Raw genomic sequence first — 12,590 nt, 5'->3', positions numbered from 1 at the left:
CAACAAGAGGAGCTGGAGGCTTTGGATCCACAGGAGGACGTGTGTGGGTGCAGTTACCAGGCGTGGCCGATCCAACAGAAGGAGAAGTACGCTGGTTCCAGAAACACCTATGCTGTGCTGTTGAAGGGAGAAGACTCACCACGTATGCTTCCTGCCCACTGTTTGTATGGTAGATAATGGCCTGGGATGAGAGGGATAAGGAGGATGCTGTAGCCATAGCAGGCATGCTGGTAGTTTTGGCCTTATCTTTCCTGTACTGGTATTTTGAACAGTAAATGGCTAACCCCCTAGAATATCGTGTTCGAGATCAGTTTTCAGATTATAGTGATAGGGATGATTTCCCAGGGTTACAGGGAATATTAATGTTTCTGGTACCCCTGCATGAGCATAGCTATGGCCATGTAGAACATCAAGAAGTATCAGGAGAATTTTGTCCGCATTGGATGTTCATTTACACCAGAGACTTCTTCCCTAATGCTGTGGTTGAATTCATTGTTTGTACAGCCACTCCAGCCAATGGGCAAGAAACTTTGAGAGAAGTTTTTAATATTCAAAGGACCGTACCCAGTGCAGTAAATGGTATATGGGTGCTAAGTGCAGAGTATGGGTTCCGTTCTGTGCTAAGGGGAGCTTTACTCGGAGGAAGGAATGTGTACAGAGAAACAGAGCACCTAATCTGCCCTGAATGTTTCCCTTTCCATCATTTTTAAAGAAAATATATGGAAGGGCAACAGCTTCCCCTTCATGCCCCTACTTGGGCATGGGTAGCCCACATGGAAATATTTACACATTGGCAAAAGCGAGCCCCAATGCACCAGAGATATTGTCGCCATATGGTAGTAAAGCACCTTTGGTATAGATGCTCATTGGGAACAGTAATGATCACCTCAGATGCAGCCGAAAATTATTCACCCCCCTGTGTAGTGCATATCAAACTGCGCACTTGGTCTCAGTTTGAAGGAGTATGGGTAGGCCCAGCTTGCCCAACCACGGGAGAAGGGGAGGAGGAACACATTGATTTGACCGATCCCCTGGTTCTAGAGTTATGGGATTATGTGGCCCGTGAGTTTCGCCAGATAGAAGGGGTTTTGTCACAGTATATCTGCCCACATTGCTAAGCTTGTTGTTTTCCTATTTCAGTCAAGATAATGTTCACTGCATGCTTGTGGATATTGTGCTGCATTACATTGGTCTGGACAATGTCTGAAGTGAATACTTATGTACAACTTAGTTATAGCCTGGCCCAGCTGGAAAATCAATATGACTGCTGGATCTGCTCACTCATGCCTCATCATTCTGCTGGTTTTCCTTTAATGGTTGTGGATTTTAATAAAAGCTTGTTGTGTGCGTTTTATGATTTTTTAAATGAAACTAAGCAAGTGCAGAAATCTCTACAGTCAGTAGTCACCCCACAAGATACTGAAAGAGGACCCAAATGGTTTGATGAGAAGGCCACCTATGCCAGAGCATTCAGGATAGATACCCAAAAGTCCAACATCACTGTTCGGATTAAAGGGGGATTTGAGCAGTTACATGATGGGTTAGGATGGGTCACCCCCTTGAGAGTAAATGGCCCACCACAGCCTGAAGTCTGTTGGGAACAAGTAAAGCATAACAGAACAGAAGCTAGGTTCCAGAGGCGAGTGGGCTTCAATAGGGGATGTCAGACAGTGCACAAATGTCCCAATCCTAGTGATAGTGAGCAGGGCTGGGTATGTACTAGTTGGACCCTACGACCTGGCATTAATTGGGCAGCCCCCAATGGTAGTTATTGGATTTGTGGGGTGAAAGCTTGGCCGTGGTTGCCCCCAGGATGGATTGGAAGATGTTCTCTGGGATTGTTATGGGGACCCCATAGATTTGAAAAAAACCCTGGAAAGCCCTTTTGTAGGAAATTACAGAGCTTGGAAAGTCAGACGGCAAAGAGACATTTTCAGCTCAGCTGAGTATGCTTGGGCCCTGTTTCCCAGTGGAGGGGTGGCTAACATCATGTATAAAGTAAACATCTTTGGAAGAGCAATGGAAACAGCTTTAAATGCCACAGCTCTGGCCCTAGAAGCAATAGGGATAGAAATGACAAGCATGAGAGGAGCAGTTCTCCAAAACAGACTAGCCCTGGACATGTTAACTTCAAGCATGGGGGGAACATGCGCCATGTTACAACAGGAATGTTGTGTGTATATCCCAGATAAACAAAGTGTAGTAAATCATAGCGTAGCTGCTTTATATAGACAAAGTAGCAAAATAAAGCATTTGGAAGAAGATTCTTTCTTAAATCCTATTTTTGAGTGGTTCCAGGGAATAGGAGGCTGGTGGAAGCAATTGTTTTCTATTGGGATCACTCTTATTTGTGGTGTTATTTTAATATGCATATGTTTGTCTTGCTGGCATAGTTTCAATCGGTAGATATGTATAAGACCCCGGGTGATCAAACGGCTAGGGCAACGAAGAACCGGCCCCTTCTGGGGGTAAGAAGACCTCTGTGACGCGTAGAGAATTGACATGTCCTTTGATCATCCAGGGGTGGAATGTATACCCTGTACCAATTTGTTATTTCCAACAAGCAAGTAGAGGCCTAAAGTAAGTAGAGGCCTATAGCAAGATATTATAGCCTTATGTTAAGCATAGATTCAGAATGTATTTGTTAGTGAGCCTGAAGGTTTGTATTTCCCTTTTCAGGCCCCTGCATTTCAGAAGCACCTGAAAGCCTAAGATAGTCAAGGACATGATGACCTGCCCAGTACCTTGTTAGAGAGGCATCAAAGAAGCCCAATTAGGCATATATCCAAGAATATGTTATCAGTAAGGTGTTGCATAGATGATTTAAGTCTAGGTTATACTCCCAAGGACTCCCAAAGACGACAGTTAATGAGCAGGTGCTTGTTAGTACAGCCAAGTGGACGAGTCAAAGGACGGTCAATGATGGGAGTTCCTTGTTAGCAGAGATATATGGCCAACATATAGCTTGCCAAAGAAGTGCCAGGGAGTTTCCATATAGTTTTTAGCAATTAGTTGGCTTTTGAAGATGTTTTGTGAGAAGGTCAACACCCCAATTATCGGTGTTATGCTGTAACGTTTAATGCATGAAAAATATTATTTGTGTATGTAACTCTGCCAATATTGTATGTAATCATGCCAATACCACGTGCTAGTTTCAATACTATAAAAGTGTTGCGTGTGCCCCAATGGGGTGTTCAGTCTGACACCAGCTACTGCAGAGCTGTGTGGCTGTTCCACTTTTATTGGGCTACTTGGCTGTATGCTTGTAAGTTACTCAATAAATTTTAACTCTTTGTAAGCAAATCTTTTGTCTGCATCTCATCTCTGGTAATCCAAAACAACCTGGAGGTACACACAGTCCCTTCAGACACTCACTTCGTCTGCCAGATCTTCTCCAAGCAGCTCACCGGAGGAAGAACAGCCTTTGGCTTCGTCAAGCAGAATGATCTCCACTGCCATGGAGGTGGCGTTAGGTGGCCTCACCTGGTTGAAGATGGTGCAAGGGAGGAAAGAGAGAAGAGATTTAGAGATATCAGAGCTATGTGAACTCCTGCCATTTTAGATACCAGATACACTGCAGGCAACTCTACAGTTCCCAAAATATAGCAGGCCTCCATATGTAGCAACATGAGCAGTGGACTAGGGAGGGGGAAAGATAAAAGCACAACTAGCTCCCTGCTCCCTTTTTGGAAGGGAAAAAAATCTCGAGTAGGCTTAGTGGTTGGATGGCAATCTTCTTTCAGTTGAGCATCCCAACCTAAGTGACACCCCTCCTTTCCTTTTTTTTTAAAGAAAAGAATCACTGTTGGAGAGATAGAAGGAAGATGGACAGATATGGTTAAAGGTTGGAAGTGGGCCCCATGCCACATGTTGGGGTCCTGGGTCCCAAAGATAATTAAGATTTAGAGCAGTGATTTTTTTCAAAACAGGGATCCTCGTAATCTTAATAGAAGATCACAAAGGACTAGTTCCCAGGATAGACAGCTTGCCCGCCACTGATCTCTCCACATTGTGAAGCCATAGGGAAGTACTGGGCAATTTCTAAGTACATTCTCTGTTTGTGTAGGGCTGATGACAAGGCCCAACAGACCTGGCCAGTGCCTTGCATGGACTGAGTAACCAGCCCAAACATGCTCTAGAATTCTTTGCAGTGAGTCTCCCGCACAGTGAAAACTAGTTGATGTGGAAATTATTCCCTTTTTAAAAAAAAAGGCAGGAAGTCTGAAAAAGCCACTGATCTAGAGAGGAGTGTGTGGCAGATGGACCAAGATTCAAGCGGACACAGTGAAGGAAAAAATGTGTGTGTGTGGTCAAGATAGAACACATCAGGTCAGACAACCGTTGCGAAGGAGAGTAGAATGTTGGGGAAATGGCAGTTAAAAGTGGCAGACACTGGGCAGTAAGACTGAGAAGACTGTGAAGGGAAAGGGGTTCTTGAGTAGGTTTACTGTGGCAGGAACTCTGGCCTGACATTGCAAACTTGCAGCAAAGTTTGATCTAGAGTAGGGATGGGGAGCCTCTGGTTCATGGGCTGAAGGCAGCCAGCCAGCCCTCCTCATCCAGCCCACCAGCCTCTCCTCAAATCCCGTTTCTGCATCTTGTCAGCCCAATGGAGCATCAAGGGCCTAAGGGGGAGGGGGAGAGAAGTGAAGTGCAGTAGCTAAATGGGCCAGCATTTCTTCTGCATGCAGAAGGGCCCTGGCATCTCCAGGTGGAGCTGGGAGAAACCCCTGGCCTGAACCCCTGGACAGCTACTGCCATCTGCTGAGCTAGATTGGCCAATGAGCAGATGTATGGCACCGACCTCCACCTCTTCGTTAGGGGACTCCACTCCTCCAGACGAACTCCCTGTTGATGTGCCTTCTCTCTGGGTATCTTCCGCTGGCTCAGCTTCTTCAGGGGAGCCCCCAACCTTTTGCCTAGCCTGCTCTCCCACTGGACTGGAATCAGGAGACAGAGAACTTGAAACCGTCTCCCCCTCCTCCACGAGATTGTCTTCAAGATGGAGGGAGCCCAAAGCCATTATAGCATCATCCACAGCCTCCACGGGTTGAGCTCTGGGGCTCTGAAGCAGCTCCTGAGGGGCCTCTAAAGTGGTTTCATCTGGAATGGGAGTTCCTTTCCCAGCCCGAGTCCTGGGCTTCTCCCACAGAAGAGCAGGCACTGGGGAGAAAAGATATAGTTATGACTCCTCTTCCCGCCCCCACAGAGATGCCCACCAAATGGTGGGAATCTGTATGCAAATAGGGTCAGAAAGGGCAGGATAGTGCCTCATCTTTCTTCCCTTTGGCACCTCTTTTGTGCCTCTTTCTATCCTGCCCTTCCCCCCCTCTGCACTCTGACTTCAGGCCCCTGCCTCCTTCCCCACCTCTCTCCTGTCCTATTCTGCTTTAGCCCACCCGCGCAACACTGTTATGTAGAGAAGGGGCTTTTGTGACATCAGCACTAATTCTATCAATCCTTACTGCCATCTCAGAAGGAGACATTGGCCCTTCTCCTGAGATATGCTGGTTGCTAGGTGAGCAAGAACAACCAACTTGAATGTTGGGGGATTGGTGCAATGGCTGCTGACATCACAATCACCCTGAAATATCCACCACCACCACAAAAGCAGAGAAATAAGCTGGCCAACTTCCCCATGTAGCTTTTGCAAAGGAGGGAGATATCGCCAGATATTACCCCCCAGATGAAAGGTTGTAGCTTGCAGTGATGGCTGGTGCCCGTTGGGACTGGTAGGGCTGAAGGCAGGGAGACCAACAGTAGGTGGCGCCAGAGCCAATGACAGGCAGAGACACTCCCTGGACTGGCCGTTAAGTAAGAAGGGGAGCAGGTGGAGGCTGGCTGAGGGCAGACTAAGGTTAGAGGAGCAGTGCCATTCACCCTCATGGACCAGCCTTCACCAGTAGGTTGCCTAACATGTACACCCAGCTTCAATATGATGCCTCTCCTGCCCATTGTAGGGAAAATGTAAAGGGAAAGATGGCTATTAAGAGAAACTATAGTTGAGTAGGTGGGTGAGTGCCAGCCTCAGTTTCCTTCCATCTGTGGCTTAGTAGGTGGTGAGAAAAGGAAGTGTGGAGCTTGCTTCTCCTCAATGTGTGAGATGGCAAGGCATAGAGGAAATGGTTTCAACAAGCATCCCAAGGCACTGATTTTTAGAACAGCCATGGAACTCACTGGGTGCGAGTTCCACTTCCACCACACATAGGATGCAAATTCATCTTCACCCGCCATCTTTTTAGAGTCTCACACCTGATCACTGCCTTACCTTTGCCCCTTTACTTCAGGTCTCTTCTTCCAGACTCCCTCTAGTCTTACTCAGCTGCAGCCTCTCTGTCTGCTTTCATTTGAAATGGGCATTGAAACATGACTGATACAGAGAATGGGCTGTGCCTGTGGGGTGGGAGTGACCACCCAAACTTCTTTTCTGAGCCATTTTGTCCTGCCCCCAGTCTCTCTCTAGGTTTGGCACTTTCCTGGGCTTTACCCCCAGGACTTTTAAAGTTGTTTAACAAGCTGAGATGTACTCTGTTACATTTCATCTGTCAGCAGACAGACACCCAACTTTGCAGGTTGGAACTTGCAACTTTTGACACACAATGGAGACAGAGGACAAAGAATTAGTCTACTGGCTGGCAATAACACAATTGTCTTTCCCTCTTCCTTGAGAGCTTGTTTGTTACTACTGGGGTTCCTAGGTGGTAGTGGCACTTTGGGAGCTCTTCATTTTTTACACCATTTATATTCCCCTTTCTAAATTGTTCAAAGTTGCATATGTGTTCAAAGTTGCAAATTGTTCAAAGTTGCCCAGAACAGCGTTTTAGTTTCACAGCCACCCTGTGAGGTAGGTTAGGCTGAGAGAGATAATGACTGGTCCAAAGTAACCCAGTGAGCGTTATGGCTGATTCTGTGGAGATTTGAATGTGTGTCTCAATGGCCCTAGTCTAATACTCTAACCACTACACCACATTGACTCTTCCCCTGGAGAACCAGGGACCTTTTGACTGACATCGCTAATCACCCGACACTGTTCTGAACATGCTACTGGTGAAGGAGTTCCAAGGATTAAGGGAGGCACATTTTGGACATTGTGGAAGAAGATTGTTGTTTACATGGTGGTTTCCCCCTCCCAAATGCTCATTTCACATACACAGTGATCTGGGGGTGGGGGACCTGTGGCCCTTCCCCATCAGCAACATGTGGAGGGCCACAGGTTCACCACCCCTGCAGCAGGCATGACTGCTCCTGCCATGTGAGAGGAGGGGGGACTGAGAAACAGAGGTTTGCCTAAGGCCACCAATGAATTCATAACAGAGGCAAGAGGTAAATTGGGGGTAAAGTAAGAAGCCCACAGCTCACATCCTTGGCCTTTACATTGTAATAGTTCTTAGAGAGGGTATCAGCCACCATGGGACAGAGATGCTGTTGGACAGGGGAGATTGTTCACCTTCTAGTCGGAGGCTTGCCCAATACTTGCGATGCACAGCAGCAACATGGGCCAAAGACTGCAGGGCGCTGGGGTGGGGGGCCTTGAGGCGTCCAAGTGGGGGCAGACGATCCCCCAGGAGGCTGCGTGTACACATGGCCATGGATTCTGAAATCGATTCTAGGTTGTAGCCACCCTGAAAAAGGGGAAGGGAACGATCAGAAAGATTGTGCTCCAGATGCACCAAGTATGTTCCAGTCCATGTACAGGCCTGCTGTGCAAGCTCTGCTTGTTCACTATGCAGGTGTGGAATTTGCTACCCTGAAGAACCTCCGCTGTCACTCCAAAAACAAAAAAGGAACCTTCTAGTCCTCATGGCCCATGCTACTGGGCACCAAGTCAAGCCCAGCTGCTCCAAGGAACACAGGGCATCATCCGCAGTCACTGGGGCTGTAGATCAAAACCAACTCCTGCTGAGGAGGGGATGTAATGAAGGATGAATGGCGGCTGTGTGCCAGATGGATGGGAAAGTGTAAAGAAGCAAAAATGAAAAGAAGAAGACCTTGCTAAGAGATGGAAGAAATACTTAACAATTTACGTAATGCTTGAGTGTTCCAATACTTCACACCTACATTATCTTCTTGTAATCCTTACAACAATATTTAAAGGCAGGCTAAAATTATTATATTCATGTTGTAAATGAGGTAAGGCTGAGAGGGACCAGCTTGCCCATAACCACCTAGAGAGTTCATGGCAGGGGTGAGATCTCAAATCACAGACTTCCTGATTTGTAATTCACCCTCTTTATCACAAGGCTACACCAGCAGTCTTTAGTAGAGGGAGAATTATTATTACTATTATTAAAATGCCCAGTGCTAGTGTCTTACCAGGACCCCTGAAGGGTGACATTAAGGTTTGCATCGCTGCTGTCACCCTCCTCCCTGCCATGGACTCTCCATCAGCAAGGGCCAGACAGCAAACAGGATAGAGATCAAAGTTTTACTCCGCAGTACAGGTCTCCAAGTGTAGTTTTATTTTCCTCCAATAGGAACAAATGGCAAGCTACAGACATTACACTGCAGTAACTGTCCTAGCAGCCTTTTCACCTTTGCAAAATGTCCAAGCCTTGAAGTGGAGAAACACTTAACCCTTTCCCTACCAGCATGTCTCTTCCTGAAACAGCCCCCCCCCCCCCGGTCTGCAAAGCTTCTTTTAGCCCCAGAGTTTATTTTCACCATTCACACTATTTACTGTGGAAGCCAACCCCCTATTCCCCTTCCCACACTGCTGCAACCTTTTCTGAATAACCAGACGTGTCCCTGCCCCAGGGCTACCTCACAAGCAGTGCTCCCCAAGATATCAGAGGAGACATTCAGGCATACCTCCAACACAACTGCCACCTTGCCTCCTGCCAGGCCCAGCAGCAGATGGGTCATGTGCGCATAGCATTCTGGAGTCACAAGGCATCCACCCAGTGGGTCCCCCCGAGCAGCATCGAAGCCAGCCGAAACCAGGACCAGCTCTGGATTGAACTACAAGTGGAAGAGATGGAAGTGAGCACGCACCTCAGCTGCCTTTCCTTCCTGGCTGGAGATTCAGTGTAGAAAGCTGCTGCTCCCACAGCCCATCCCTTTCAAATTCCTCCCATCTGTTAGCCATGTCTGTCTATCTAGATCAGGGGTGGGGAATCCTGTGGCCCTCCAAATGTTGCTGGACTCCAATTCCCATCAGCCCCAGCCAGCATGGGCAATGGTCAGCACTATGTCCAGTAGAGCACAACTATCTGCTGGATTTAAGCGCCCACCCCATTTTCCGATACGGCTGTCTGGCATTTATTGAACTTCTTATAAGTTTGAGGGCACACCCGCACTAGTTTACCAATAACTTTTTGTTTCCAGGAACTACCATTCAATGAAAAGGATGGTGGCAGGTACTGATTCTTTGGAAGAAGCCATGGCTGTTAAACCTGTATGAGGGCAACATATCTGGTTGGTAGCCAGATAGGGTCCAAGAGCATGCCTGGGGAAAGTGGGGCATGGTACTATCCCACCCCCTACATTTTCCCATTTTCAGCCGCATTGCCTACCTCATAGCTGACAGGCATGACAATCTGGTGAAAGGCAGCCAGGTACTCAGGGTCCCCCATACGGGGACAGTTCCAAGGCACATTAAGGGTGAAGCCCTTCCCAGGCCCCAAGCCCACCCGATTATAGTCTGCATCCTCAGAGGTGGGGAAAAAAGTTCCATTGTCGTAGCGATGGAGGGAGATATATAGGACGCTAGATTAGAAGAAGGGGGAAAAAAGCAGAGAAGCGGGATGTCACTGCCTTGCCTGCCCCTGCTCACCTTCCAATTTCCAATCAACATGTCTAGAAATTGCATGACCACAGTTGTACTATCAAGTGCAGAATATGATTTGCAAGTTACTCCTGATCCCACTACACAGGTTCTCTCTAAAGGCTTATGCAGCTGGGGCTTGCACACCTCCCGTCTCTCTTCTCATGGCCTCTGTCACCTCGTACAGATCCCCTTTCCCTTGCCATTCTGGTCTCTTGACTTTTAACTAACATTTTTAAAAAAGTTTTTCTCTATATATTATATTTTTGTAAGCCCCTAACTCATCATGCTGCAGTACACTTGGCCACAGACAGGTGATGCTGTGAACTGCTAGACTGAGCAACATTGGGCTCAAGGCCGGGCAGGGGAGAGAAAGGAAGGTACTGCAGGTGGTAGACAGGAGAGCCGGTAAGAAGCCAAGGTGGCTTCCTAGGCAGGAGGCTGGTGAGCGGCCTAAGTGGGGCAACAGCAGCAGCAGCCTAGGCACCCCGGCTGGCGAGAGGGAGGTCAATAAGTGGCCCAGATAGTGCAGCAGCAGCCTAGGCACACTGCATGAAGGTGGGGTTTGACTGTGGACAACAGCATTTGATGAGGAGGGCAGTAAGTAGCCCAGGCACTGCAATGGCAGTCTAGGCATGCTGTACAGAGGCAGAGTTTGACGGGGGACTGCATGGGGAGCAGCCGGGCCTGCTGCAGTGCAGGACAAGGTGAGGCGAGAGGGCCCTTGGCAGTCAATGTGCACCAATGCCTGCATGCCTGGGGATCTTGTGAGGGCCTTGGTGGGGCTTCCTGGGGGTTGGGGTTGGCGAGCAAAGTGCGCAGGGACAAAGTCCCTAGCTTTTTTAAAAAAAGAGTCTGTACTGAGAAAAAATGGCAAAATTAATGCTGACATAACTGGCATGCTTGTCTGCTGCTTTTACCTTTTATTGTTTGTTTTACATTTGTATTTCTGACATTATTTGATGTCTCTATTTTGTAAGCTGCCTTGAGCATTTTTTTTAAATGGACAGAATTCAAAGCATTTTCATAAATAGATAAATGGTTCTGTGATCTACATGGCCTGTTCCAGTTTCATAAGAGGAGGGTCCCTGGGTTAATCTGGATGCAGAATATTAAGGATTTCTGGAAAGTAATTAAACCTACCCAACTCAAGACTCAAGCTAGTCCCTGGTTGAGCAGGGGGGAAATCACCACACCCGCTCCCCTAACTCCAGAAGAGATTTAGTGCTAGCGTTTCTTCAAACAGAAAAAAAAGACCAAGTATGTTACCTGGGATCATCTTCAAACATATGCTGTGTCCCATTGCCATGGTGAACGTCCCAGTCTAGTATCATCACCCTGAGCAATAAAACCAAAATTGGACTGGCAACTATACCTAAACCAGAAATTCAGTTGTAACTAAGCTTAAACTGTCATGGCATCCCTTTTAGGAGTCGCTGTTTGACAAGCCACCAATAGTACAATTCCCACGACCTGCTGGGAAACAAATCACAACAGCTAAACCTGCACACATTTGTAGAACAAGACGTACTCTGCAGGAGTGGCCCATCTGATGGGGACAGCTGCAACAATACCTTCATTGCTGGCAAGAACTGGGAGGAGGAGGTGGTGGCATGATTGGGTTCTGCAGATCCACTGGTGGAGCCAATCCGGCACTCTTGCTAGTGCTCTACGCAGTCCCAACCTCACAGCTGTCTCGTCCCATCCCTTCCTCGTCTATAGCAGCAACACTGCTGCCAGGAGGTTACTCTTGTGACTCCCCCGCACCAGGCGAGCCACTCCTGGTGTTCTGTGGAATCTTGGGTATTACTGTCACTGTACCTCATAGGTCGTCCAGCCAGGCGCTGTGCGTATCGTGCTGCCAAAGCCACGGAGTTGAAGAAGCAGAAGCCACAGGCAGTGTCTGGTTCAGCATGGTGCCCAGGTGGCCGGACAATGGCCACAGCATTTTGGACCTGATGCCCCCCAAAAAGGGGGGGGGGAAAGATACTTGGATCACTGGGATAGAGAGGTTTGGTATAGCACTGAAACTTGAGCTGGGAATCCATATCCAAACACATAGGGATCTGCAGAAAAAAGGCTGCTAGGCCTGCCCAGAGAGAGGCCTTTATGGCCCCAACAACTTGGCAACAGTGTCATCACTACAGAGTTGGTCCCCAAAGTGATTTTATTTATTTATTATTGATTTATATCCCGCCCTTCCTCCCAGCAGGAGCCCATCTCAGATCTCAGAGTTCACTGCAGCTTTCAGGCAGCAAACGGGGTGGGCCCTCCTCAACATCCTACAGGTCCACCCTAAGGACAGGACATGCCACCTTCATTTTTCAACAGGCCTTTTTAAGCGTGTGGTTTTTTTAACCTCAGCTGGTATCTGCATTGGATTTGAAATGTTTTTTATATGTGAAATTGTTTTAGCTGTTGATGTTATGATAGTTAATTGCTTAGAGATGTTTCATAGGAAGCGATTCATAAAATTGAATTAAATAAAGCATAATTTTTTAAAAGACCAGTCAAATGCGTGGATCACACAACTTCTAAAATTGGAAAGAGAGATATCCCCAGTCCTGCTTTCATGTCCCCAGGATGGTCTGCACTGTCAGCAAGGTGACTTGTTCCTCCCTGCCCTCCAAAGCTCCTGGCGCTCACCTGCCCAGAGAGCACGGCCTCTACCGCACTGAATGCAGAGCCAGCTGCCAGCCGAGCACACTCGTAGGAGCTGGCACAGATATAGATGGAATTGTACTGGTCGCCCTGGCGGTGCAGGTCACGGGGCTTCATGGTGGCTGTCGACTTCACCGTCTCTACATAAGCCAGACTGGAGAGAGGA

The 12,590-nt window shown here is 47.8% G+C and overlaps 1 protein-coding gene across 6 annotated transcripts in view; it reads right to left on the bottom strand.

The window, feature by feature from the left end:
- The window catches only part of HDAC6 (histone deacetylase 6), a 61,385-nt gene that overhangs the window by 14,067 nt on the left and 34,728 nt on the right, over window positions 1–12,590 (bottom strand). For all 6 annotated transcript variants that reach the window (XM_061614070.1, XM_061614069.1, XM_061614068.1 and 3 more), the window contains 8 exons: window positions 12,410–12,578; window positions 11,585–11,718; window positions 11,033–11,101; window positions 9,513–9,705; window positions 8,809–8,958; window positions 7,448–7,622; window positions 4,805–5,163; window positions 3,376–3,483 (listed from right to left, as the gene is read on the bottom strand). In XM_061614070.1, coding sequence (XP_061470054.1) covers window positions 3,376–3,483; window positions 4,805–5,163; window positions 7,448–7,622; window positions 8,809–8,958; window positions 9,513–9,705; window positions 11,033–11,101; window positions 11,585–11,718; window positions 12,410–12,578 — 1,357 coding nt within the window. The remainder of the gene's footprint in view (window positions 1–3,375; window positions 3,484–4,804; window positions 5,164–7,447; window positions 7,623–8,808; window positions 8,959–9,512; window positions 9,706–11,032; window positions 11,102–11,584; window positions 11,719–12,409; window positions 12,579–12,590) is intronic.

The sequence above is a fragment of the Rhineura floridana genome, chromosome 3 (assembly GCF_030035675.1).
Source record: "Rhineura floridana isolate rRhiFlo1 chromosome 3, rRhiFlo1.hap2, whole genome shotgun sequence".
NCBI lineage: Eukaryota > Metazoa > Chordata > Lepidosauria > Squamata > Rhineuridae > Rhineura > Rhineura floridana.
Note: the sequence above shows the minus strand (reverse complement) of the source record. Positions and strands in the feature narration are given on the sequence as shown.